This window comes from Meles meles, chromosome 6 (assembly GCF_922984935.1).
Source record: "Meles meles chromosome 6, mMelMel3.1 paternal haplotype, whole genome shotgun sequence".
NCBI lineage: Eukaryota > Metazoa > Chordata > Mammalia > Carnivora > Mustelidae > Meles > Meles meles.
The window spans coordinates 76848836-76876282 of NC_060071.1; the positions used below are offsets into that span (position 1 = coordinate 76848836).

The window sequence follows — 27447 nt, forward strand, 5'->3', positions numbered from 1 at the left end:
TGGAAAAAGGTAGATAAAAGAATGTGGGTTTGGTGAAAAGTAATAACAAGAAGAGGGGTTTTTCATTCTTGAGACAATCTGTAGAGAATATTCTTTTCTTCAAGAAACATGTGCCCAATTATCAGGAAAGAAGTTATAGACAAGGAAGGAGAATCCCACTTTTAGTTCAGGTTAAAGTTCATATTTAAAGATGATAGATGGGTATTTTTCTCAGAGAATTTCAAAATTTCTTAAAAATGTGAATGTTATGCAATATTACAGTTACCCTTTGTCATAGCATAGCTGTAACCACTTAGCAAATTTATATTAGAAAACATTTGAGAGCCAGATGAGGTGAGAAAGGTTTGATTTAGGAATCATATTTTTAAATTTACCTTTTAGGTAAAGAAATCATGGTAAGTATAAAAAAAAACTGCAAGCTCATTCCTCTGTGAGAAGTCCTCAACTTACATTTTGGGTATGCTGATTTAAGCTAGTTACATGATCACAGCAAATTGGCAAAGCTCAAGACAAAGATAAGGACACATTCCTCTTCTTAATTTTTTTTAAGATTTTATTTATTTATTTGACAGACAGAGATCACAAATTGGCAGAGAGGCAGGCACAGAGAGAGAGAGGAGGAAGTGGGCTCCCCGCCAAGCAGAGAGCCCTATGCGGGGCTCGATCCCAGGACCCTGAGATCACGACCTGAACCAAAGGCAGAGGCTTTAACCCACTGAGCCACCCAGGCGCCCCACATTCCTCTTTTTAAAAGAATCTTTTAAAAAATTCTAAAAAGTTAACTCGAAATGGATCATGGACTTGAATGCAAAACATAAAAACTATGAAACTTCTAGAAGAGAACATAGGAGAAATTCTTCAAGACTTGGGGCTATATATGATACTAGATATGATACTAAAGTTCTTAGATTTGACACTAAAAGTATCACACAGACACACACTGAACTACATAAAAATTAAAAACATTTCCTCTGCAAAAGACCCTGTAAAGAGATGAAAAGATAAGCTACAGATGGGGGTAAACATTTACACACCATGTAAAGTTTTAAGGCATGGGGCTTGTATCTAGAATATATAAAGAATCCTTACATCTCAACAGGAAAAAACAAATAAACAATTAGAAAATAGACAAAAGAATTGAATAAATATTTCACCAAAGGGGATATAAAGATTGCTAATAAGCAAATGAAAATATGTTCAACATGATTAGCCATCAGACCAATGCAAATTACACCAACAATGAAATAGCACTATGCACCTACAACAGTGGCTAAAATTTTTTTTTAAAATAGTGATCGTTTATAAATGATCCATTGTAAATGGATCATTTATAAATTGCTGGTGAGAATGTAAAATGATAAGGCACTCTGGAAAATAGTTTCATAAGTATGCATAAAACTAAGTATGCCCTACTGTATGATCCAGCAATTGTACACTTGGGTACTCATCCTAGAGAAATGAAAGCTTATATGCACATAAAAAACCTAGACATGAATATTCACAACAGCTTTATTCATAACAACCAAAATTTGGAAACAACCCAAATGTCTTTCAGTGGGTGACTGATTAAGCAAGCTGTGGCGTATCCATACCATGGAATACCACTCAGAAATAAAAAGTAACCAACAGATTGGAGATACCCAATATCTTGGGTAGATCTCACACTTTTATTACTCACGTGGAATGAAAAAAAATCTCAAAAAGTTAGGACTATGCAAGCCTATTTATACAACATTATTGAAATAAAATGGTAGAGATGAAGAACAGATTAGTGATTGTCAGAGCTTAAGAGTGACATGTCAGATGTCATGCTACAAAGGGGATCACATGAGGAAGACTTGAAGTAGGAAAACTTTGTGCATCTTGATTGTGGCAGAGGATCTACACATATAATACACATGAGTTCATCTATCTGTACATGTATAAAATTACAAAGAACTACACATACACACATACAGTCAAATGAGTGAATGCAACACTGTGGAAATCTAAATAAGCTCTGTGGATTGTACTGACGTTAATTTCCTGGTTTAGATATCACTGGAGCAGACTCGGTGAAGAGTAAGCGTGACCTCCGTGTAGGTTTTTTGAAGCTTCCATGAATCTCTCATCATTTAAAACTTAAGATTTTTTTTTAATTTTATTTATTTGACAGAGAGAAATCACAAGGCAGAGAGGCAGGCAGAGAGAGAGGGAAGAAGGCTCCCTGCAGAGTGGAGAGCCCGACATGGGGCTCGATCCCACGACTCTGGGATCAAAACCTTAGCCAAAGGCAGAGGCTTTAACCCACTGAGCCACCCAGGCACCCCTAAGATATTTTTTTAAAACTTTTATTCATGGGGCGCCTGGGTGGCTCAGTGGGTTAATGCCTCTGCCTTCGGCTCAGGTCATGATCCCAGGGTTCTGGAATCAAGTACCGCATGGGGCTCTCCGCTCCGTGGGAGGCCTGCTTTCTCTTCTCTCTCTGCCTGCTTGTGATCTCTGTCCGTCAAATAATAAGTTTTAAAAAAATCTAAAAAAAAAGAAAAATTTTTTATTCATTCATTCATTTATTCATTTATTGCGAACACACAAATTGGGGGGAGGGTTAGAGGGAGAGGAACAGTCTCAAGCAGACTTCCTGCTGAGCACAGTGCCCAATGCGGGGCTTCATCCCATGGCCCTAAAATCATGACCTGAGCCAAGCCAAGAGTTGGATCCTTAATTAACTGAGCCACACAGGAACCCCCCAAAATTTAAAATGTTTTCTAAAAATTTAACAAAATTCCCATCAAACTCACAATCGTGAATCAACTTCTTTGGCTCTATTACGCATCACATATTCAGCTCCCCGGTTCTTGTAGTTCCAGTCCTCCACAGAGCTTCTGCTCTAATCTTGCAATCTTTTCTCTTTCTGAGGTACACATATTCAGTGACAGAGAAAAACTGCCTTTAAATATGATTTGTACAAGTCAGAGTTTGCTAAGTCTGGCTAGAATAAATCATATCAGTCGATGATAAATTATACACAAGTTAGTGCAATAATTTTTAGATCACTAAGAAATTATCTAACTCTCAGATAAAAAGCCAAGAAAACAATGAACGTTGTACTGTTAGTACTACACATTCTGTGTAGCTCATATTTTCTGGTTACTGAGTGAGAGGACAGATGGAGTGACATCAAAGCAGTGCATCAGAGAGTTGATTTTTTTTCTGGGGTGCAAAGCATGCCATTTGGACAAGTCTGAAGAGAACTCATACAAATGGTGGTTAACGCAACAAGATAATGCATATTCAATGACAAAATACAATGGCATGTCATCAAATCAATTAGACAATACTAGTTTTGCCATAGATAGCCTAGCTTAGTGTTACTAATTTCAATATTAGTATTGAAATATTAGTTACCCTCTAAATTCAATAGCTCTTGCTTTTTGTAGTAACGTGATACTGTGTAGAACATGATTACTTTGAAATTTTTACCATATTTATTTAAAAACAGACATGCTACTTCTAAAACTCAAGTGCAAATGAAATGTGCAGAAAATCAGAATCAAGTTTGAAACAAGAATAATGGGAATGGAGGGGCGCCTGGGTGGCTCAGTGGATTAAGCCGCTGCCTTCGGCTCAGGTCATGATCTCAGGGTCCTGGGATCGAGCCCCGCATCGGGCTCTCTGCTCTGCAGGGAGCCTGCTTCCTCCTCTCTCTCTGCCTGCCTCTCTGCCTACTTGTGATCTCTCTCTCTGTCAAATAAATAAATAAAATCTTTAAAAAAAAAAAGAATAATGGGAATGGAGTAGACCCAAAACTCTATCATCCATCAAATATTATAAAGCTGGAATAATTAAAAATAATTAGTACTAGCAAATGTAGAACTAGAGAGACTATGGAAGAGAAAAGAGAAGGCTAAAATAGAAACAAATTATGAATAGGAAATTACTATACCACAAAAGTACTGCTTATCAGGGAGAAAACAATGAAGCAGCAGATAATGTTGGGGCAGTGAACTAGCCACTTGAGAAAAATTGGCCCCAAACTTACTCCTTAGATCAAAATAATTCCATGTGGTAGACTAAAAATACTAAATTTTAAACATAATAGGAAATTTCAGGACTCTTTTAAAACAATCTTGGCATGAATAAAGACTTTCTAAGCATGCCTCAAATTTCAAATTTCAGGCAGAATAAACAACAAATATTAATAATAAATAAGAGCACATCAAAGCAAACATTTCTACATGGCAAAAACTTCATCAAAAAGCCAAAATCAAGTGCCAAAATGGAACAAAAGGATTCAAAACCAGAGAAAATATAACTTTACTATATAAAGAGCTTTTTAAAATCAATAGGTAGATTAACCCTCCAAAAGAAAATTGCAGCAATAATAGCTACTATTAATCAGGTATATTTACTATGTCCTAGCCATTATTCTAATTGCATATAACTATATAAATATATATGTAATCTATCTATGTCAATACATATTTCAAATGATACAGCAATTCTAGAAGGTATGTACTAATCTTTCTCCACTATTCAGAAAAGCAGGGTAAAGGAGGCTCCCCACTGAGTAGGGAGCCTAACACGGGACTTTATCCCAGAACCCCGGGATCATGACTTGAGCTGAAGGCAGATGCCTTCACCCAGGTGTCCCAGAAACACTTACTTTTACCATATATCATTTACTTATGTAAAATGTTTGTGATTTGCATGGAAAATAGTTGCCCTCCCCCAACACAGTGGTGACCTTCTGTTTCCTTTGAGATCTAGAAATGGAGAGGTCTTTTTTCCCCTCTGTTATGCTCTTCCCTCCCTTCTATAACTCTCAAGTTTGTGACCCCGAGTTTTGGTCACAGTTGGCCCCTAGAGCCAGGCATAAAATTATTTGAAAATTATTTGAAAAAATGGATTTCTTATATTCCCTATCCTCCCTATCAGTGAGGTTTCCAGACATTGCCACACCCTATTTGATTTCCCTCTTTTTAACTCAGGTCCTTTTAAAGGTGTTACCTGCTGAGATTCTTGTGTATTATATGAAGTATTATATGAAGAAACACAATCCATTACACCTACACTTGGGTCCAACTCTTTTATAAACTCTGGTAGCAGTTTAAAGGCCATTCAAAGGACAATGAAATAATTAAAAGTGTAAATAAGAGAAGGCTTTTCTGACTCTGACTTTGAACCTCATAGACACTATGCTCACCAAAAGCAAAATGTCCTTCCCTCAATCTTTTCTTTGTGGGTTGCATGAAGTGGGTGCTGTGAGATTGTGTCGTTGACCAGGAGGTGGCAGTGGTTCCATTCCTCCCCTTCCTTGAATTCTTTAAACATCAAAAGCATGAAACTTACTTTTGATTGGCTGAGTCACTAAGAGAAAGGCTCTCTCCCCTGTCAGAGAACAAGAGCCAAGCCCCAGAGACAGCGCCCCAGAGAAGATCTGGAATCATTACAAGTTGTACCAAGACTCAGATGTCAGGATGGAGAACATGCTGGAATGTGCATTCATAGTTTTGTGGCTTCAGCTTGGCTGTAAGTTGGAGATTAAAAGAAGAGAGCCACCAAGGACACATTTATCCAAAGCTGGGGAGAAGAGATAGGGGTTCTGTGTCAGCTCACCACCAGGTTTTTTCTTGTCAGAATTTTTCAAAACTGTTGTACCAAATGCTTTGTATCATTTCTGATTTTGTTTTCCTGAACAGGGTTGAGTGGAGAAGACCGGGTGGAGCAGAGTCCTCAGACCCTGAGACTTCAGGAGGAAGACAGTGTGAGCCTCAACTGCAGCTACACGGTCAGCACCTTTAACGGGCTACAGTGGTATAGGCAGGATCCCGGGCAAGGCCTGGAATTCCTCTTTGTCCTATATGCAGTTGGTGATGAGAAACAGAAAGAAAGACTAAGAGCCACACTATTAAAGGAGGGAAGTTCTCTGCACATCAAAGCTTCTAAACCCGAAGACTCAGCCACTTACTTCTGTGCTGTGAAGACACAGTGCTCCCAGGCAGCCTGGGAGCTGTACCAAAACCCTGCAGTTGTGCTCTGGAATAAGGGCATCTCTGCTATTCCTCCTCCTCAAAGAAGTACTTAGCATTTAGAGCCTCTTTCCAAGTGGTCTTATGGAGAACGAAGTCTTGTGACACAGCTAGATGGCACAGATTACTGTTCCTTCTGTTCTGGTCTCTAGGATAGTTCCCTTTGTGTGTTCCTGCATCAGTCTGCTCTTTGAAACAGCCCAGGGCTTTCTTCACCTGGATACAGAAAGGATAGCTGTGCAATGGGCAGCCTTGGTTTCTTGCTTTGGGCCACTTGAAAAGAGACTGCCCAGAAATATACACTCTTCCCAGAAGTTTTTTTAAAAAATGCTTTATATTCTCTTACAATAATCTGGTCACATTTTTACTAAATGAATCTTTCCCATTTTAATACAGTCTTCTTGAAACCCACATCTTCACTGGCCATATTTCTACATTTATCTTCTCCTTAATCACCAAATTAATGGAAAGAATTTTCCGTACTCACTGTGTCCATTTCCTCAACCCCCATTCTTCACCCTCACCAGAATCTGGTCTCTCTTAGTATGAACCCAACAAAATCTTTAGCCTTCACTCCCATGACTATGGTGTTCTTGAAACCAGTGGATTGATGTTTTATCCAGTCCTTATTCTGTCTGAAATTCTCAGCAGTCTCTCTTCCTTTCTTTTTTAAAACTAAATGTTCTTTTTTTTTTTTATCACGATCATGCTTCATATATTTACAAAATCAAATAGCACCCTTTTTTGGTCCCCACTCCTCCACATACTCCAGTCCTCCCTCCCTGGTGGAAATGCTTTTAATTCTCAGGTGGTGGCAGTGATATTCACTTCAATATTTTTAAATGCTGTTTCTTTGCAGCACCTGGGTGGTTCAGTCAGGTAAGCATCCGACTTGGTTCAGGCTCAGGTCATGATGTCAGGGTCCTGAGATGAGTCCCACATGGGGGTCTCTGCTCAGGAGAGAGGCTGCTTCCCCTTTCTCTCTCCCTCTTCCCCTTCCCCCATTCGTGCACATTCTTGGTCTCCCTCTCTCAAATAAATAAATAAATCTTTAAAAAAAATAAATTTTTCTGTTTCTTTGCTTTTTCTCTCTTTTTTGTAATTGAGTTACGACACGTATAATCAAGTGCACAAAACTTAAACCCACAGCTCAACGAACCTTTACACTTCTTTTTTTTTCCATTTTATTTATTTTTTCAGTGTAACAGTATTCATTCTTTTTGCACAACACCCAGTGCTCCATGCAAAACGTGCCCTCCCCATTACCCACCACCTGTTCCCCCAACCTTCCACCCCTGACCCTTCAAAACCCTCAGGTTGTTTTTCAGAGTCCATAGTCTCTTATGGTTCGCCTCCCCTCCCCAATGTCCATAGCCCGCTCCCCCTCTCCCAATCCCACCTCCCCCCAGCAACCCCCAGTTTGTTTTGTGAGATTAAGAGTCATTTATGGTTTGTCTCCCTCCCAATCCCATCTTGTTTAGCTATGTAATACCATCCAGATCTACAGAGCGAACATTTCTGTTGCTCTAGATTTTCACATGACCCTTCCAATTCAACAGCCCTTCTTTCCACTCTCCACCCTGAATAACCATTGTTCTGACTTCTGCAATCCATTCTGGAACTTCATTGCCTAAAATTGTGCAGGATGGTGCAGTATGAATTCTCATATCTGGTTTCTTTCACTCAACATAGTTATCTTTGCAATTCATTGATCCTGCCCTATGTATCAGTTGTTTGCTCTTCCTTGTTGATGTGTAGAGTTTCTTTGTATGAATAAACAACAATTTACTTATCCATTCTCCTTGAAATAGACGTTTGGGTTATTTGGATTGTTTACAGTTTGGTGCCATTATGAAAAAGTCTATGTTTTGGTGGACAAATAAACTCATTATTTTTGGATAATACCACTAGAATGGACTTACTGGGTCAGAGAGTAGGATATAGTTAGCTCTAGAGCCAGCTGGTAAACATTCTTCCAAGCATTGAACCAATGCATGAGAGTTCCAGTTACTCCATATTCTCACCAAAAAGTGATATGAGTTTTCGTTTGTTTTTAATTTAAGCCATTCTGGTGATGTATAGCGGTATCCATAAAATTGTGGATTTAATTTAATTTTCCTGAGGAATAATGATGCTGAGAACCTTTTTATGCGCTCATTGGCCATCTGGATATTCCTTTGTGGCCAGTATGTGTTCAAGTTTTTGCCCATTTGTATGTTTATTATCCACATGCATACATTCTTTATATTTTCTGGCTATGGACTCGTGTTAAAATTCTGTACTGTGAATTCTTTCCTAATCCACTGTTTGGCTGTTCACTTTCACAATGATATCCTTCAATATACAGAAATTCCTAATTTTAATAAAGCACAGCTAGTCATTTTTTTCCCATATTGGTTAATATTTTGCGTGTGTGTGTTCTGTTGAAAAATCTTTGCCTACTTCAAGGCATGGACATGTTTTTTCATTTAGGTCCATATTCCACCTCACACCAGTATTTGTGATAATATGCAATAGGTGTCAAGGTTCCAGTTGCTTCATAACCATTTAGTGAAAAGATCATCCGTTCTCTCCTAGAATTGCAGTGGCATTTTTGACACATATCAAGGACCATACATATGTAGGTCTATTCTTGCACTATCTTCATTCCATCAACAGAACAATGTGTTTATTAATATAGTTTTATAAGATTTGAAACTCATTGTGCTTTTCCTTCATCTTTGTTCTTCTCCATATTATTTTATCTACTCTAGGTCCTTTGCAATTCCACACAAATTTTGAACCAATTCCTAAATTCTAAACCTTTTTCAATTTTCACAAAATTTCTGTTCCAATTTTGATTGGTTTTGCATTAAATCTATGAGATCATTTTGGGGAGAATTGATATCTTAGCCACACTGAGTTTTATGTTGTAAATATAGACTATCAATTTATTTAGGTCACCTTCTATTTCTCTAAGCAATATTTTTTTGGTTTCTTTTTTATTTAAATTTAACTAATTAACATGTAGTATATTATTAGTTTCAGAGGTAGAGTTCCGTGATTCATCAGTTCCATAAAATGCCCAGTGCTCATTCCATCAGGAAATGGTTTTAATTTTTAAGATAGTGATCATACACTTCTTATGGCAGATTTACATCCATAGCTAGAGATCCCAAGCAATTTTTAAAATGTTATTTTCCAACTGTTGCTCATGTATAGAAATACAGCTGGTCTTTATATTGACCTTGTGTTCACTTAACTTGCTAAGTTTAGTAGTTGATTCTAATTGTTTGTGAATTTGTTTGGATTTCCTACCTCCATAATGATGCTACTTGCAAATGAAGAAAGTTTTATTTATTTTCCTTGCCTTATTTTCCAGCCTTTGTGGCAGGGCCAGCTTCCTGGGAATACTGAGATCTGCTTATTATTACAGGTGGGCAAAGATTTAAAAATGCAAAGGACATAAATAGACTGAGTGGAGTCTGGAGGCCTATCTTTTCAGTTAGACCAACGACTGATCTCCTCATAAATGGACTCTGAACAACAGACTCAACTGTCCCATCCCTCTCTTGTGGGGAGCGGATGGGGGAAGGACTAGAAATAAGAGAAGCAGAAATGGAAGCTTCCTGATTTAGGGAGAGAGACAGAAGTATTCTTTTATCCACATCACCTGGTTTTGTTCAATTTTAGCCCATTGGGTCTATAGCTTTACAGTTTTACCCAACATATTCAGGTCAAGAGATCAGAGAACAATCCCAGGATTCTTGTTTTGACCTGCCCTCATTTTTCCATCCTCATTGTGACCACTGTTGCCTTTATTATCATGTATTGAACACTTAGCATATGCCAAGTACATTGCCCAGAACTCTACTTACTCATTTCATAATCCAAAAAACTGTGAAGTAGTATTAACACATCCTCAGATAAGGAAACTGAGACATAGTGGGTTGAAAGGTGAAGTAATTTCTGAGATAAAGTAAAATGTTGTGGGCAAAGTAACATGAGATTTAAAAATAAGAATGCCTGACCTAACCAGCGGGACAGTACTTCTCAAATGTCTGGATGTTTAAGAATCACACGAAGACTTTATTTCAAAAGCACAGATCTGGTTCTGATCAATAGATTCTGAGTGAATAGGTCTGACATGAGGTCAGGGGCCACTTTTTTAGTGAGTTACTGGTGATTTGGGCTCAAGGGACTAGAAGATCTTACCTTGAGAAACCACTGTCATTGTGAGGCTACTGCCTTTCAGGAGGATGGGTGATGCAGACCTGCAGGTATTGGGGGTAAATGTAGATGAGGGGTGCTGAGGGACCCTCAAGCCCTACCTTGACATGCCTGAATGCAGCTCACACATTATTTCTGGTTAAGCCATATCCTATTTTAGTTAGTAGAAAATTTCCTTCTTAATGATAAAAAGACAATAATTTTTTTCAACAACAAAAAGAAATTTATCCAAGGTTTGAAAGCAGCAGAGAGGAGTAATGGACAGACAAGCCTTCTGGTTGTAGACTTAACCAGAAAAAAATGGCCAGAACATCTTATTCCACTCTCCAACATGGATAAAAGTTTATTCGTTCTTTATATTTTTTTAAAGATTTATTTATTTACTTATTTATTTGAAGGGGACAGCAGAGAGAGAGGGAGAGAGCATCTCCAGCAGACTCTGTACTGAGCACAGAGCCCCATTCATGGCTTGATCTCATGACCTTGAGATCAGGACCTGAGCTGATATCAAGAGTCAGACGCTTAACCAACTGAGCCACCCAGGTGCCCTTAGTCTTCATTTTTAATTAAAAATTAAAACTTCTCTATATGTTAAGGGCCGTAAGTCACTTATCCCTTAATATTTTCTCCTCTCTTCCAAAATTTAAATATATTGTATTTAATTTATTTTAACTAATCTTTTTACTCTTTCTGGATTCTTTACAACATTTTAACTTCATATTAAAGAAAGCTGATAAAGATCTGCTTGCTGCAGAATATAGCACACTAGTTCTCTAATCTCTGCCTTTATAGTCCTCTTAATAATTTTCAGTAAAGACTACAAGATAATGTATAACCGTTTCATGACCACGTTTAATCTTCTGCCATATCCTTATAGTCAGGCTTTCCCTTTCCAATATTTATGGTGAATTTTGGTTAGAGTGAGGTCTATTATTTAATTTTGTCCCCCAAACTTACCCAGTATTAATGGAACAGTCTTAATGCTCCTAATATTATTGGAATATATAAGATATATTTATTTGTATATTTATAATCCATATAATATTTATGTATCCATATATTTTTATAATATATGATTATGGGATATTTATATTATATAATATATAATTATGATATATATTTATATATTATGTAATATATAATTATGAGACCATATGTATACATATTTTCATGTTGTCTTTTGAAGAATTAGAAATCTTTATTTAGAATCATCTAGGGGTGTCTGGCTGGCACAATTGGTTAAACCTTGGACTCTTGTTTTAGGGTCAAGTCATGATCTCAACATGGTAAGATAAAACCCCACACAGGGCTCTGCTCAGTGCCCAGTCTGTTTGATATTCTCTCCCTCCCTCCCCCTCTACCCTTCCCTCTTTCCCTGTCCATCCCCTTGCTCACATCCCTCTCTCCCTCTAAAATAAATACATAAAATCTTTAAAAAAATAAAGAAGTGTCTATAAAATTAAATATTCTTTTTCCAGTTAGATGAATAGTATACACTGAAGGGCATTTTCCACTGCCACAAATTTGGCAGCTAGAACCCAAAACTAGGGACCAAAAAGGCTTTAGCCTCCACCATTTTCCATTAAGAAAGTGTCACAGCCAGGCACTCCGTCTAGGATTTATGAAGAAGTGAGTGAATAGGCTCTATATCCCCCAAACTCCAACCTTCACCCCCTTAAGCTGATATGAAGAAAGGGAGGAGCCAAGAGGGAAAAAAAGTGTTCCCCTTTCCCCAAAAGGCACTTGAGGAGTCAATACCCCCTCCAAAATGACTTAAAGACAAAGTCACCTGAAAAAAAGGAACATTGCAAGACCTTCTCTCTTTGGATATCTGCTTCTGAAGCAGATTGTGATCTATGTTTATATCTGCTTAACAGAAGACAAGGAAATTGGAGAAAGGTGGTGGAGTGGGGAGAGGTAGCAACCTGGCTGCCTGGGTTTCTCCATTAGGCATGGTGAGGAACAGCGAGGGGTTCTCCTGGGCAAGTGGTGCCTCTGAAGGCAGCAGAGCCTGCACTGTCCTGCAGCGCTCTCAGCAGAAGAGAAGAGAGAGCGAGAAGCTGAGGAGAATGCCCCTGAGTGGGGACCCTCTGGAGCGGACCATCAGGAAGGGGAGAAGCCAGGTTTGAGGAGGCCCCTCCAGGTCCCCTGGTGCTCTCTCATGGGGATGCCCACCTCACAGAAGCCATCTAGAAAAGAAGAGAAGGAAATGAACAGAGTAGCCAAACTGACCTCACTGTAGCCAGAGGCCAAGACTCAAGTTCAGAGAGCAAAGAAGAGATGGCAATCTATGGAAGATATAAACAAGGCTACACTGAGATTTATTTAATAACTGAAAATGGCTCAGAGGTTTTGCCATTTTCTTTCCAGGAATTCTTTAAGGAAATTAGGTCCAGCATCCCTCCAAAGCACCCGCCAATACTTTAAGCCTCTTCACTTGTCTTTGATACTCCTTCCTCTCCCCTTAGAAAATATTTGCTCCACCTAGAAAATGTTGATTTTTGTCTTGGTTAAGTAAACTTGCATTATATCTTTGTAACATCTCCTAAATCTACAGTTGTTTCAAATCCTTCCATTTGCCCATAGGGCTGAAATTTTGAAATAAAATGGCAAGCAAGGCATCTGTATTTTCTTTTTCCAGCTGTGTGTCCTGTCCTTGAAGTAATGAGCTGACAATTACCCCACTGTCTGAAAGAAAGATCATGTGGTTTTTTTTTTTAACAATGAAAAAAAAGCAAAAACTTAATATTCCAAAAATTGTCCTCTTTCAAATGGTGATCATTCTGAAACCACAAATGACCAAAATTGAAGTCCTTTCTTTAACATCATAAACACATCTCAGCGATTCTCCTCCATGTCTATAAAGCAACTTTACTAAAAGAGACTGTTGTACTCACCTGGGGTGGGAAGGAAGGCCTTCATGTGTTTAGTCACAAGAAGGGGATGGATGCTCTATTGTCAATAGCATCCCTGATCCGTTGGAGGAGAGAGTGTTTGGCTAGCATTCAATATTGAGGTTGTACAGAACTGTGACAAATGATATATTTTATTCTCTTCATTATAAGCAGAACAGTCTGTGCACAGCTTCCAACATTCAGTGATTCCTGGCCTTGTCCCAATCCATTATGAAAGGTTTTCATTCCACTTAAAATAGGACGACAGAGGAAGACGGGAAGTGGCTGTGCCACTTTTGAGCATAAATAATCTATTTTTGTCAATTTTTTGCCATGATAGAGAAAAGTAGAATTTTAGGGGGAGTGGGAAGGAAATTATTTTATTCAATCTATTTCAGTTCTCTTAAATTTGGGAAGATAACAGGAAGAAATTTTCAAGGTCACTCCTCCTTCTTTCTTTCTTTCTTTCAGAGCTTTCCCTCTCCCTCCTTTCTGTCCTCCTCTGTAGGTCAACCGCATGTGATCATGAAACACACACAAACACACACACACACACACACACACAGAATGAGGAAGGTGGGTTTTGAGCAGGTTTGTGGAATATAAAATGGGGTGCCATTCCAGGTCTCTTGTTTTCTTTACACCAACTCGTGAAGTCTTTGAATGCCCTCTAGAGATACATGATCCCTGGCGGTATTTTAGGAGACCAAGAATCAGAAAACCTGGCTTCTACATCAGGCTCGGACTTTCACCTTCCCAGTCACTTTGAGCACGTCTCTTTCTGCATCCGAGTCTCATTTGCTGATTCTTGTTATTTATATGGGCTTTCTTGGTCCTCTCATGTACATTATTTGGTGGTTTTCCAGAGCATAAAGAAAAATCCTTTGAGCTCCCCAGACCATCAGTTTATTGATAAGCTATATTCTTTTCCTTGGGCTGTGAAAAAGCAGTAAGAAATGGATTCTGGGGGCGCCTGGGTGGCTCAGTGGATTAAGCCGCTGCCTTCGGCTCAGGTCATGATCTCAGGGTCCTGGGATCGAGCCCCGCATCGGGCTCTCTGCTCTGCAGGGAGCCTGCTTCCTCCTCTCTCTCTGCCTGCCTCTCTGCCTACTTGTGATCTCTCTCTCTGTCAAATAAATAAAATCTTTAAAAAAAAAAAAAAAAAGAAATGGATTCTGGGCAGATGCTGTCCTTAAGGATGCTGTCTTTATTTTCCTCTTTCAGACTCATCTTCTTAGAGTTTAAAATTCATAAATCCCCTCAAGAGAACCCCTGGGTTGAGAGTGGATGCCTTTGCTCATGTTGTTACCCTGGCTCCAGGGACATCACTAAACCGGGGAAGTGTTGTCAACCAAGAAGCTCACCAGCTAACTAGAGGCCTGGAATTCCCCAGCGTGACAGTCACCAAGGGAGGGGGCTGCAGTGACCCAGCTGGTGTGTCTGTTCTCTTACCTGTTACCTGATGGGTGAGAAATGACATAAAATGATTTTCTTTTAAGATTTTATTTATTTATTTGACAGACAGAGATCACAAGTCGGCAGAGAGGCAGGCAGAGAGAGAGGCAGGCAGAGAGAGAGGGAGAAGCAGGCTCCCCGCTGAGCTGAGAGCCCGATGCGGGGCTCCATCCCAGGACCCTGTGATCATAACCTGAGCTGAAGGCAGAGGCTTTAACCCACTGAGCCACCCAGGTGCCCCAATATAAAATGATTTAAAGGGACTTCTCAAGAAGGTGTGAGCTGAGGAAAGCCAGCACTTCAGGGCTGGCGTGGCAAGAGGAGGGAAGTAGTTCTAGGAATCTAAAGAAAGAAACAGCAACTGGATAGTAAAAACTTAGATTTCTTTTCTGATATAAGCATTTATAATTTGCGTTTTTCTCTATGCATGGATATTTGGGGGCCTACACATTTGGTATTTAAAACTTTGTTGTCATTCAGGAGGAGGAAGAGAGAGAAGCGTTTCTCTGGCAATGCTGGGGTGGGTCCTCAGATGGCAGTGTTTCCATTTCTACCTCCAGCTCTTTGCAGATCAGTATGGGGTTGGGGGTGGTGAGTGCAGCTGTGTGAGCATGTGACCTTCCTCTGGTTGGCTGGGCTGTGCTGTTTCCTATAGATGTTTGAACATATGTGGCAGCAAAGCAGATTCTTTATCTTGTGAGACCTTGTCAATACTGCAGAAACAAGAACAAGTTCTCAGTGACTCTAAGCGGCAGAAAGAATGGACAAATCCCTGGGCTTGCTCATCCTTTGGTTACAACTAGACTGTGAGTTAAAGAGATTTGGAAATGGGCAAAGAACTGACAGACCCCAGGGCATTTCTACTGGGGGCGGGGGAGATAAGGACTTGCATCCAGTGTGATGTTTAGCATAGATTGAAAAAGCAAAATCAGAAATAATTTCCAAAGAAGAGTTAGCCACTAACCCGCCTCTCTGTGTTCTCTTTCTGGGCAGGGGTGAGCAGTAAACAGGAGGTGAAGCAGAGGCCTGAGGCTCTGAATATTCGAGAGCAGGACAGCGTGGTTCTCAACTGCAGTTACACAGATGGCACTCTTTATTCCCTTCAGTGGTTTAGGCAGGACCCCGGGAAAGGGCTCACATTCCTGCTGATAATTCTGTCAAATCAGAAGGAACAAACAAGTGGAAGAATTAAAGTCTCATTGGATACATCGGCAAGACAGAGCGCTTTATACATTGTAGCTTCTCAGCCCAGCGACTCGGCCGCCTACCTTTGTGCAGTGAGGCACAGTGCACAACAGGTTCCCGCCACCAGTACCCAAACTCTGCAGCTGGGGCTCCAACCACATGTCCTGTCTTGAAGCTGAGGAGCCTTTCTCCATCGAGGGGTTTTCTAAATTGACTCTCTTCCCAGATAAAAGCAATTAAATATGCAAAACCTCATCTATATATGTACCTATACATATAAACACACACATACATTTATGTTTGTGGACATATATGCATATAATACACATATGCATCTGAAGTTAAATTTGACCTTTCCTTTTTTATCAATTTCAATTTAAATAATAGCTTTACTGAGATTAATTCCCATGCCATACAATTCACTCTCTTAAAATGAACCATTAAGGGGCGCCCAACCATTAAGGGGCTCACTTGGTTAAATGACTGTCTTTGGCTCAGGTCATGATCTCAGGGTCCTGGGATAGAGTCCCGTATTGGGCTCCCTGCTCAGCGGGGAGTCTGCTTCTCCCTCTTCTACGCTCCCTGCTTGTGCTCTCTCTTTCTCTCCCTTGTCAAATAAATAAAATCTTTTTTAAAATTTTTAAAAAATACAATGAACCATTAAGCGGCATCTAGTACATTCACAGTGTTGTGTAACCACCAACTCTACCTAATTTTAAAACCTTGTCATCAGCCTGAAAAGAAACCACATACCCAGTAAAAGGTTACTCACCCTTCTGACTTCCCCCACCCCCTGGGAACCTACTTTCTGTCTCTATGGGTTTGCCTATTCTTTTCATTTCATATAAATGGAATCATACTGCCTTTTGGGTATGGCTTCTTTCACTTAGCATATTGTTTTGGAGGTCCACCCAACCCAGGATCGGCTGGAGAGAGGCAGATATTCACCACTACCCAATCATATAGAATGCCCTACTTCTAGTTAGGCTGCTACATTTTCTCCAATTTTTCCTTGTTTTGCTAGAATTTTGTCAGTTTTACTGAACTTTTTAAAGAACCAATTCTTTGTTTCATTGATTTTCTCCACTGTTTTTCCATTTGCTATTTAACTGTTTTCCGCCTTTGTTATTTCCTTCCTTACACTTGTTTTGGATTGATTATTGTTTTCTTTTTCTGAGTTTGTTTTTTTTAACTCTTAGAATGTTTATTAAATCGAAGATTTACAAGAAGGATGAATGAATAAAAGTGAAAATTTTCAATCAGGAAACATGAAGTTTCAATGTGTAAGGGTTTATATTCAATTTCTTCTTTTTAAAATCTTCCCCTTTAAGATTATATCATAACGTGTGAAGCACTGGTGAGATCTATGTCACCAGAAATTCCCAGTTTGTTGATTTCTTGGAGATTTTTCATCCGATGATTGTACTGCAACAAGTGAGCATCATTGACCGCAACCTTGAAGTGGTCAGATTCAACCAGCACTTGTATTTTGAATGGTTTGCCACTTTCGAATGGGAAAATCGCCTTTCTTCCTTTCCCCAGATGTTATCCAGCTTTGTATTTCAAACAATGACTCTCTTGTTGTCCTCACTGAAGCGTGGGTTAAAGTGGAAAGCAACGTCATTCCCTCTCTTGAAATCTAAAGCAAATCTGTTTGCATTGGGCTTCGTTGTGCCCAGAATTGTTATCAGCATGCGAGGCATGACTCCTCCGGGCAAGGGCAGGTCATAAGGTACAGTCAGTGGTCCAGCGGGGATGCCAAAGGCGCCAGCAGCGGGCTGGGCTCCAGGAGCACTTGGCTGTCCAGGAGGCGGGTAGGCCCCGGGCCCACTCGGTTGCCCAGGATGGGCTCCTGATGCGGGTGGTCCAGGATGAGCAGGAGCTGTTGGGCCAGGGTAGCCGCCAGGAGGGGCCTGTCCAGGATAGGCTCCTGGAGGTGCCTGTTCAGGATAGCCGCCAGGAGGGGCCTGTCCAGGGTAGCCGCCAGGAGGAGCTTGTCCAGGGTAGGCACCAGGATAGGAGGCCCCTGGATTGCCCCCTGCTCCAGCAGTCTGGTTTCCCCATTGACCCGAACATCCTTGAGGGTTTGGGTTTCTAGACCCAGATAAAGCATCATTAAGTGAAAAACTGTCTGCCATTTTCCCGACGCCTCGGCCCTCGCTCGCTTGCTGCGGGGGCGGTTTCTGGTGAGGTGCTGTGATCCCCTTTTTCTGGGTTTTTTGAGGCAAGCTTTTAGATGATTGATTTGAGACCTTTATTCTTTTCTAATATTTGTGTTTAGTGTTATAAATTTCCCTCTCAGCACTACTTTGGCTATGTCCCACAAATTTGGATATATTGCATTTTCATTTCCATTCAGTTCAATATACATTTGATTTCCTTTGAGACATTCTTTATGACCCTTAGATTAAGAATTGTGTTATTTAGTTGTTAAGTATTTGGAGATTTTCCTGTTATTTTTCTGTTACTTATTTACAGTTTTATTCTATTGTGGTCAGAGAACACACTCTTTATGATTTGTATTCTTTTACATTACGCTTATTAGAGTTTGCTTTATGACTTAAGATACAATTTTACTTGGTATTTCTTTCTTTTTTTTAAATTTATTTATATATTTTTTTCAGCAAAACAGTATTCATTGTTTTTGCACAACACCCAGTGCTCCATGCAATACGTGCCCTCCCTACTACCCACCACCTGGTTCCCCCAACCTCCCACCCCCGCCCCTTCAAAACTCTCAGGTTGTTTTTCAGAGTCCATAGTCTCTTATGGTTCGCCTCCCCTTCCAATTTCCCTCAACTTCCTTCTCCTCTCCACCTCCCAATGTCCTCCATGTCATTTGTTATGCTCCACAAATAAATGAAACCATATGATACTTGACTCTCTGCTTGACTTATTTCACTCAGCATAATCACTTCCAGTCCCATCCATGTTGTTACCAAAGTTGGGTATTCATCCTTTCTTTCTTTCTTTCTTCTTTTTTTTTTTATAAACATATAACGTATTTTTATCCCCAGGGGTACAGGTCTGTGAATCCCTAGGTTTACACACTTCACAGCATTCACAATAGCACATACCCTCCCCAATAAATGAAACAAGATGGGATTGGGAGGGAGACAAACCATAAATGACTCTTAATCTCACAAAACAAACTGGGGGTTGCTGGGGGGAGGTGGGGTTGGGAGAGGGGGAGGGGGTTATGGGCATTGGGGAGGGTATGTGCTATACTTGGTATGTATTTCATGGACACCTGAAACCAATGTGTGTTCTGCTGTCATTGGGTAGGGTGTTGATGGGTAGAGCTGGCTAGTAGATCCTTCTGATTTGTGGTGTTGTTGAGTTCTTCTATATCCTTGCTGATTTTCTGGCTAGTTGGTCTCTCTTGTGGACAGAGAGGTATTGATGTCTCTATAATTCTAGATTTGTCTATCTCTCCTTTAGTCCTGTCAGTTTTTGTTCCACTTATTTTTCAGCTCTGTTGGTGGGGGCATACACACTTAGGATTGCTATGTCTTCTTGGTAATTTACCCTTTTTATCAGTATGGAAGCTTCCTCTCTGTTCCTGGTAAATTTTTTTGTTCAGAAGTCTATCTATTTTATCTGATATTAATATAGCCATTACTCCTCTCTTTTGATTAATGATCACATGATATATCTTTTTCCATCCTTTTACTTTCAACATACCTGTGTCATTTAAAATGAATTTCCTGTAGAGAGTTATTATTGGATTATGTTTTTCAATCCACTTTTTATTTTAACTATCTTTTCATTGGCATATGCAGGACAGTTTCTGTCTCTTAACTGATATATAATTTGCATTTAATGTAACTGATATTTTATAGATTGATCTGCCATTTATATATTTATCTTTTTGTTCTCATTGTTTTTTGTTTTCCTGTATTCTTTCTTTTGAAATTCTGTGAGTTACTTAGCATTTTCTAGAATTCAATTTTAGTTTATCTACAGTGTTTTAGATGAATCTTCCTGTATAGTTTCTTTTAGTGGTTGCTCTAGATACTACATTGTATATACACAACACAGTCTACTAGTGATATCATTTCACCAATTTGAATGAAGTCTAAAAACACTGTCTTCTTTTTACATCCATTTATCCTCCCTTATTCATAGTATTATTTTCTTTAATATTCTTATATATATACTTAGAACATCATTAGACATTGTTATAATTTTTGCTTAATCCATTAAATGTAATTTAGGAAACATATTTATCTGTATTTTTGTTTACTCTGTTCTTTCTTCCTTCCTGATGTTCCAAGACTCCTTCTTTTATCATCCATTTTTCTGTTCTGGATTGACAGCTCTTCTGTTTCAGCAATTGAAAAACATTCATTTACTTCCTTCTGGCTTCCTTGGTTTCTGTTGAGAAATCCACTGTCCTTGGAATTGTTTTCCCTTAGGTAAGGTGTCATTTTTCTCTAGCTGCTTTCAAAATTAATTTCTTTCTTTCTTTCTTCCTTTCTTTCTTTCTTCCTTATTGAAGAAATTTTTCTTTTCTTTCTTTTCAGCTCTTACTGTGACATGTTTGGGCATGAATTTCTTTGTTTTCTGATTACTGTGCTTTAGCCTCTTGAATCTGCATGTTTATGTTTTTAAAAGAAATTTGTAAGATTTTAGTCATTACTTCCTTGAGAATTTTTCAGACCTACTCTTTCTTTTCTCTCTTCCTAGGATTCTGATAACTCAGATACTGGACCTTTTGGCCTAGTCCTACAGGTCTCTGAAGCGCTGATCACTTTTTCAGTCTGCTTTTCTCTGTTGCTCAAATGGGCAGTTTCTATAGTTTTATCTTCTTGCTCATTGATTCTCTATTCTGACCTATCTAATCTGCTGCAGTGCTCATCCACTGAATTTTTTATTTTGCTTTGCATTTTCAGTTCTAAAACTTCCATTTAGTTCTTCCTCATATTTCTTTGCTGAGTCTTTCTTTAAAAAAAAAAAGATTATATTTATTTTATTAAAGAGAGGGAGAGAGAGAGAGAGAGAGATCACGAGCAGGGGAAGAGGGGTAAGAGGGAGAAGCAGTCTCCTGCTGAGCAGGGAGCCCAATGAGGGACTCAATCCCAGGACCCTAGGATCACAACTTGAGTGGAAGGCAGATACCCAACCGAATGAACGACCCAAGCACCCTCTTTTTTTTTAATCTATTTTGAACATGTTTATTATTGCTTGTTGAAGCACTTTTTATGATGGCTGTTTTAAAACCCTTGTCAGATAATTCTAACTTCTGTTAGAATGAGTGAGGTGTTGGTGTTGATTGCATTTTCTCATTCAAGTTGAAATTTTCCTTGTTCCTTCTATGATGAGTGATTTTTAGTTGCCAGGATATTTTGAGTATTATGTTGAGAGACTGTGGAGTTTATTGAAACCTTTTGTTTTAGATGGATTTTTCTGACATCACTCTGTCAGGGGAAAAGGAGGTTCAACCTCATTATTGCTGGGTAGAAGTAGAAATTTAGGTACACCATTCAGCCTTCTTGACACCCAAGAAAGATAGTGCACTTCATTACTGCTGGGTCGGAGTTGGATCTCCAGCTCTCCACATGGTCTCTGCTAACACTGTGGAGGTGGCCTTGTTACTACTGGGCAATAGTGAAAGTCCTGACCTGTACTAGGTCTCTATTAGACCACTCCTGCGGGGAAAGGGAAAGGCACTTCATTATTCCTGGTGACAGTGGAAGTCTAGACTCCCCACAGAATCTCCACTCACACCTAAAGAACAAAGTAAAGTTCATTACCAGAAGGCAGGAATTAAAGTTCCCATTCTCTATTTGTCCTTCTCTGACACTATATTAGTAGAGGCACTAAAGGTGCTTCTTTATGTTTGGAAAGCAAAAGTCCAAGCTCCCCACTTGGTATTTGATTGTGATGGTATGCATGGGGTCACAGTTATTTCGGTGGTGTTTGGCTTAAATACAGTGATTATCGTCTAAACATTTTCTATCTTGTTAAACAAAACACTTTTCTGGTCCTTGGACTAGAGAAAACGGGCTTTTTTAGAAGGGTCTTTTAAAGGTAATATTCTCTGTAATTTTTAGACCTTTTCACCTGGATGAACCATGATGTTTCCTTCAGGATGAAACATGATGCTTAGAATTTGCCTAGGTTTGCAATGGAATGATTGTCAGTGTGCACGAAGATGAGGTCTGTGGCCTAAGTAGTAGAAGGCATCTGTTTTTCCAGCTAGGATTCATTCCTACTTTTTTTTAGTAATTATACCCCATACTTGCTTTGAGGCACACCTCCTCTTCCACTTTAGGTATATGTGGTTTAGGTGAGGTTCTAATGTTGGCTTTAGGGATGGAGTCCAGGCTGATCAGTGGGCTGAATCTCTCTTGACCACGTTTCCCAGCCTTGGGAGCCCATTGGAACAACCTTGGGGCTTAAAAGAGCATTGATACCTGGGTCCATCTCGGGCAATTAAATCAGGTATCTTTGGGTGGTTTCCAAAAACTGAAGCATTGTGTTTCTCTCTCTCTCTCTCTCTCTCTCTCTCTTTCCAGTTGTCCCAGATTCTAATGTGCAACAATGATGACAGCTGGATCCAGATACAGTTACTGGTGTAGGTGGAGGCTTGGGGCTCAAGTCTTGAGAATTAGCCCAATTCTATACAGACAGTGACTGGTTCAAGGGTGAGATCTGCTTTGAGAGCTTTTTTTTTTTTTTTTGAGATTTTTATTTATTTATTGGGTGCCTGGGTGGCTCAGTCTATTGAATGTCTGGCTTCAGCTCAGCTCAGGTCCCAGGGTCCTGGGATTGAGTACCCCAATGGGTTCCCCTGCTTGGTGGGGAAACTGCTTCTCCTTCTCCCTCTGCCTGCTACTTCTCCTGCTTGTGTTCTCTCTCTCTCTCTCCCTCCAAATAAAGAAATAAAAAATTTTTTAAAGATGTTATTTATTTATTTGACAGAGAGAGAGAGAACGAGCAAGGGAGCACAAGCAGGGGGAGGGGCCGTGGAGAGAGAGAAATGGACTCCCTAGTGAGTTGGAAGCCCCACAGAGTGTTCAATCCCAGTACCTTGGGATCATGACCTGAGCTGAAGGCAGATGCTTAACCTACTGAGCTACCCAGGCACCCCAAGTGGGGGAGTTTATTAAAGTGAGAATTATACTCTCAAGATAGGAGAGTGAGTGAGCGAGCTCCGGAGAGAGCTGCACTGCAGGTCTTCCTGACTGAGCCCATGGGTGTTTCCTGATTGTCAGCTTCCTCAGCTCCAAATCTGGAATGAGACAAAAAGAAAAACCCAGGAAACTCACCATGTTATTCCTTCTCAGGCCTCAAAGTCACTAGTTGGTTGTACTTCTTCTCGCCACCTTTTTAAATTTTATACACAATGTCTAGGGATTTTAATCATACAGGACTTAGAGAAAAGTACATCTACTCCATGCTCCCAGTAGTGAAAGTTCATGCATTTAATTATCAGAAGAAGTTCATAACATTGTGTAATTATTTAAGCTTGCTTTTCCTGCAGTTCATATTTCTAAACCTTATGGCATTACATAGTTCTGCATTTAAACAGATTTGAAAAAACAATAATAGTATCATGGATGCAGAGAGAAACATAGTATTAAGTCACTCAATTTTGTTATTCATGTGATCATTTACAGTTTCTATTTGTGTTTAATATAAAACAGAGTGAACATTATAAGGCGTAATTTTTTAAGTGCAAATTTAAGTCATAGACAAATCATTTATTGAATTTGAGTAATATTCTAAAAATCGAAATACCTTCTTCATTAAGTTGTTAATTACTTACATAAAAACTAAAGACTGCATCAAGAAAATAAATCTTCTCCCAAATATACCATAACTATTAAACATTTTTCTGTATAGTGGAGAAGAGTCTTAAGCTCTTAACTTAAATCTTAAACTTTGTTTGATCCAGATGTCGAATAAGCTAGTCATGCCACTAGTCATGGGCCAGAATTTTTCCATCACTGAAGTCCTACTTTGTCAGATGGCAATCATCTGTTTTTATTTCTCTCATTTAGCTACTCCCACTAAATCTGTTCTTTAATAACATTTGATCCTCCAGCTCCTTCCTGTCTTCTGTCCCATCCTCTTCTTTTGCATCCAGCATTCTCCATGGCATATTTCTTCAACTGCTTTGTGTTTGTATTCTCATCTCATTTTGTCCATCTGTTATCCTATGACACTTGCAGTAGTTATGGTTCTTCAGAGAAACAAAATTAATAGGATATACAAATAGATAGATAGATAGATAGATTGATTGATTGATTATAGGAATTGGCTCACCCATTATAGAGGCTGATAAGTCCCAGTCTACCATCTGCAAGCTGGAGACCCAGGAGAGCCAGTGGTATAATTGAGTCCATGTCCAAAGGCATGAGAACCAGCAGCTCCATTGTATGACAGCAGAAAAGATGAATGTTCCAGCTCAAGAAGAGAGAAGTAAGAAGGAGAGAATTTGCTCTTCCTCCGCCTTTTTGTTCCACTCAGACCCCCAGTGGACTGGATGATACCTGCCCACATCAGTGAGAGCAGATTGCTGTTCATTCTACTCAATCAAATGCTAGTCTCTCCTGGAAACACCCTCAGAGACATATGCAGAAAGAATGTTTTACCAGCTATCTGGGCATCTCTCAGGTCAGTGAAGTTGACACAGAATTAACCATCACAACACATCTGCTAAATTTCCCTTCTGGGCCAATCATCATTTTTAGTCATATTGCTTGACTGATGAGCATAGTTGGTAAGTTACATAGCCATACAGAAGGTTGTCTCCATATAGTCATGGTTTTTAATAGCAATTATACATGAAATGGTGTATGAAGATATTTTAAGTTTCTGTAATCTGCTATCATCCCATACTCCACAATATATCCCTTGAAATTCTACACTGCCAAAATGATGTATCCACTACCTTTTGATTAGTCATGGTGGATGACCATAAAGAGAATTGATATCAATAAATGAATTATCTTCAACTTTATGCATCCCAACTAAAATTTTGCTGCTTTTTATACATATAATTTACTCCCCCCCCATAATAATGTAAAAAGCATCCCTCTTATTTTTAAGCAGTATCTTGTGCCCAAACTCTTTATCCATACCATTCTGTCTCACTTCTTGGACACCTTAGCCCACTCTAATTACCCAAACTCTATAGTCCTATTTTTTTTTTTTTTGCCACTGTTTCCCTTTCATCATTTAAAATATTCAAGCTTTCTCATCTTAAAAAATAATCTAAACTACTCCCCAAACCCATATATGCCTCTCCTACCACCAATCCATTTCTTGGCTCCCTGTCCCTTTACTTGGTTCCCTGTCCCTGAGTCATAAATGCTCCCATCTCATCACCTTTCATTCTGCACCTCTGCGCATTTTGGTTTTTGCCCCACCCCTTCTTCAAATCAGTTTTCTCAGACATCATCAATGACCTCTTCATTGTTAAATCCAAAAGCTATTTTTAAGTTGCATTAAAACACTAGGTGAGTATTTCTCAAATTTTAACATGCACATGAATCTTACTAAAATACAGATTCTGATTTGGAAAGTCCAGTTGGTGTCTGAGATGGTGCATTTCAGAGCAGCCTCCAGAGATGCCCTTACCACATTTAGAGCAGCCACTTCCTACAGTGTTAACCACGTGTTCCTTTTTTGAAAACTTTCTCGCTCTGCTACTCTGCACTCCCACTTAAATATTAAAGATCTGGGGACACCTGGGTGACTCAGTTGGTTAAGTATCTCCCTTTGGCTCAGGTCATGATCCCAGGGTCCCGGGATGGAGTCCCTCATTGGGCTCCTTGCTCCTCCTTCTGCCTGCATTTCCCTGCTTGTGCTCGCTCTCTCTCTCTCTCTCTCTCTGACAAATAAATAAATAAAATCTTTTTTAAAAATTCAAGATTTGGGTGATCTTCTGCAGGTCCTTTTATACTAATCTTCTTTGATTATTCTACATTGTGAGCCTTCCTCCTTCTGCAAGCACTCTTTCTCTCTCAATCCATATGCTGTAGTTCAAAAATACCATCTACTCATCTGGTTTCAATTAGGCTTTCAGCAGCCTAGGAGACTAGAAATAAGACTGGGCTCTGGAATTAGATCTAGATTATAATTCCTTCTCTGCCACTTAAAAGTACTGTGATCTTGTACAATTTCACTTAACTTCTCTGAAGCTAGGTTTACTCATATTAAAATGAAGAATAAAATTAGTAACCCAACAGACTGTTACATTAAGATATTCCTTATTAAGTATATAGCTGACAAATAATTCCTAAATAATAGTTTTTGTGATTGAAGGCAGATTTAATGTGAGGTTAATCAAGTTTAAATTTCAGGGCCCCTTATGTGGTTCTTTCCAAGACCCTGGGAAGGGCCCTAGCAATGTGCTCATGTGTCATACATTTTGTAAATTTTTCAAAAAATAAAATTACAACCACAGTCAGTCAAGATTCTTGCTGTTACATTCCAGCTTGCTCTCATTGCAGTTCTACTCCAGTCAGGTGCTGATAAACTGGCCACAAGCATACTTGTGTCTAGTATACTCACTGGCTAAGGTGAGTTTGAATTAAGGATACATTTAATTTGGATTTGGTGGGGCTTATGTAAGTAGCTCAGAGTCACATCAGTATATTTTTAAGTGTCTAGCAAGATCTCACAGGCTAAACATCAGATACAAATTTTGAGCAAAATTTTTGTTTGACACTCATATTAATTATTTTATATGACACTAATATTAATTATTTTATATTACACTATATTGCTGTTCCTTTGCTAATGTCCATTAACAAGTCTTTGTTTCTTTAAAGGCCTGATGGTCTACTGTCGGCAACTTTCCAGTGTGTAAAACTATATCCCACCTTCCTAGCTGGTTCCAATCCGCTTTCATAGTTCTACTGTCTCCTGTTGCTGTATCTGGGCATGCCACTCTATATAAACTTGATTTGTTACCTTTTGCTAGAGGATGCCTTTGTTTATGTTTTCTTTTGGTATAAAATGGCCTTACCCAGTTGTATCTATTAAGGTTTTTATTAATTTCTTGCTGATTGGTTGTTAACTTTTTATATTTATGGGAATAATGTAAAACTCATAATACACCAGTACAATGAAGACATTAACAACTGTGGTAGGCAAATTCTAAGATGACACAAGATGTCTGTCCTCTGGCGTAAATGTCCTATACAATCTCCTCCCCTTGAGGGTGGGCAGGACCTAGATTATGATGGATGCCACTTCTTTGACTAAGTTATGTTTGCTATATGGCAAAAGTAAAGAGATTTTACAGACATAGTTAAAGTCCCTAATCTGAGTTTGATTTTGAGTTAGTCAAAAGGGACATTATATTTCATGGGCCTGATGTAATCAGGTGTGCTCTTTACAAGAGGGCTTAGGCTTTTCCTGAGATCAGAGAGATTCTCCTGTTAGGCTTGAAGAAACAAACTGCCATGAGTGCTACAAATATAAGGAAATGAATTCTGCCAACAACTACATGAGTTTGGAAGAAGACCCCCACGCTTTAGACAAGACGGTGGCCTTAGTTGACTTCTTGACTTGTGAGGCTTGTGAGTTTTTGTGTAACTGTGCCTAGACTTCTGATCTACAGAAACTGCAAGATAATAAGTAGGTGTTCTTCTAAGTTACAGTGCTTGTGGTAATTTGCTACACAGCAATACGAAATTAATATAGACTTAATAAACCGGTTGATGAGTATCATC

General features: G+C 39.3%; 1 pseudogene and 2 gene segments (V, D, J or C); 2 read left to right on the top strand and 1 right to left on the bottom strand.

Annotated features, from left to right (window-relative positions):
- Nucleotides 1–5416: 5416 nt before the first annotated feature.
- LOC123943631 lies at nucleotides 5417–6067 on the top strand. The segment is given in 2 exon segments: nucleotides 5417–5511; nucleotides 5682–6067. Coding segments are annotated over 2 exon segments (438 nt in total).
- A 9199-nt stretch (nucleotides 6068–15266) lies between these two features.
- Nucleotides 15267–27447, top strand: part of LOC123944268 — a 426074-nt gene continuing 413893 nt past the window's right edge. The window contains 2 exon segments of the C gene segment in view: nucleotides 15267–15375; nucleotides 15563–15846. Coding sequence covers nucleotides 15330–15375; nucleotides 15563–15846 — 330 coding nt within the window.
- Nucleotides 16947–17903, bottom strand: LOC123944267 (annotated as a pseudogene).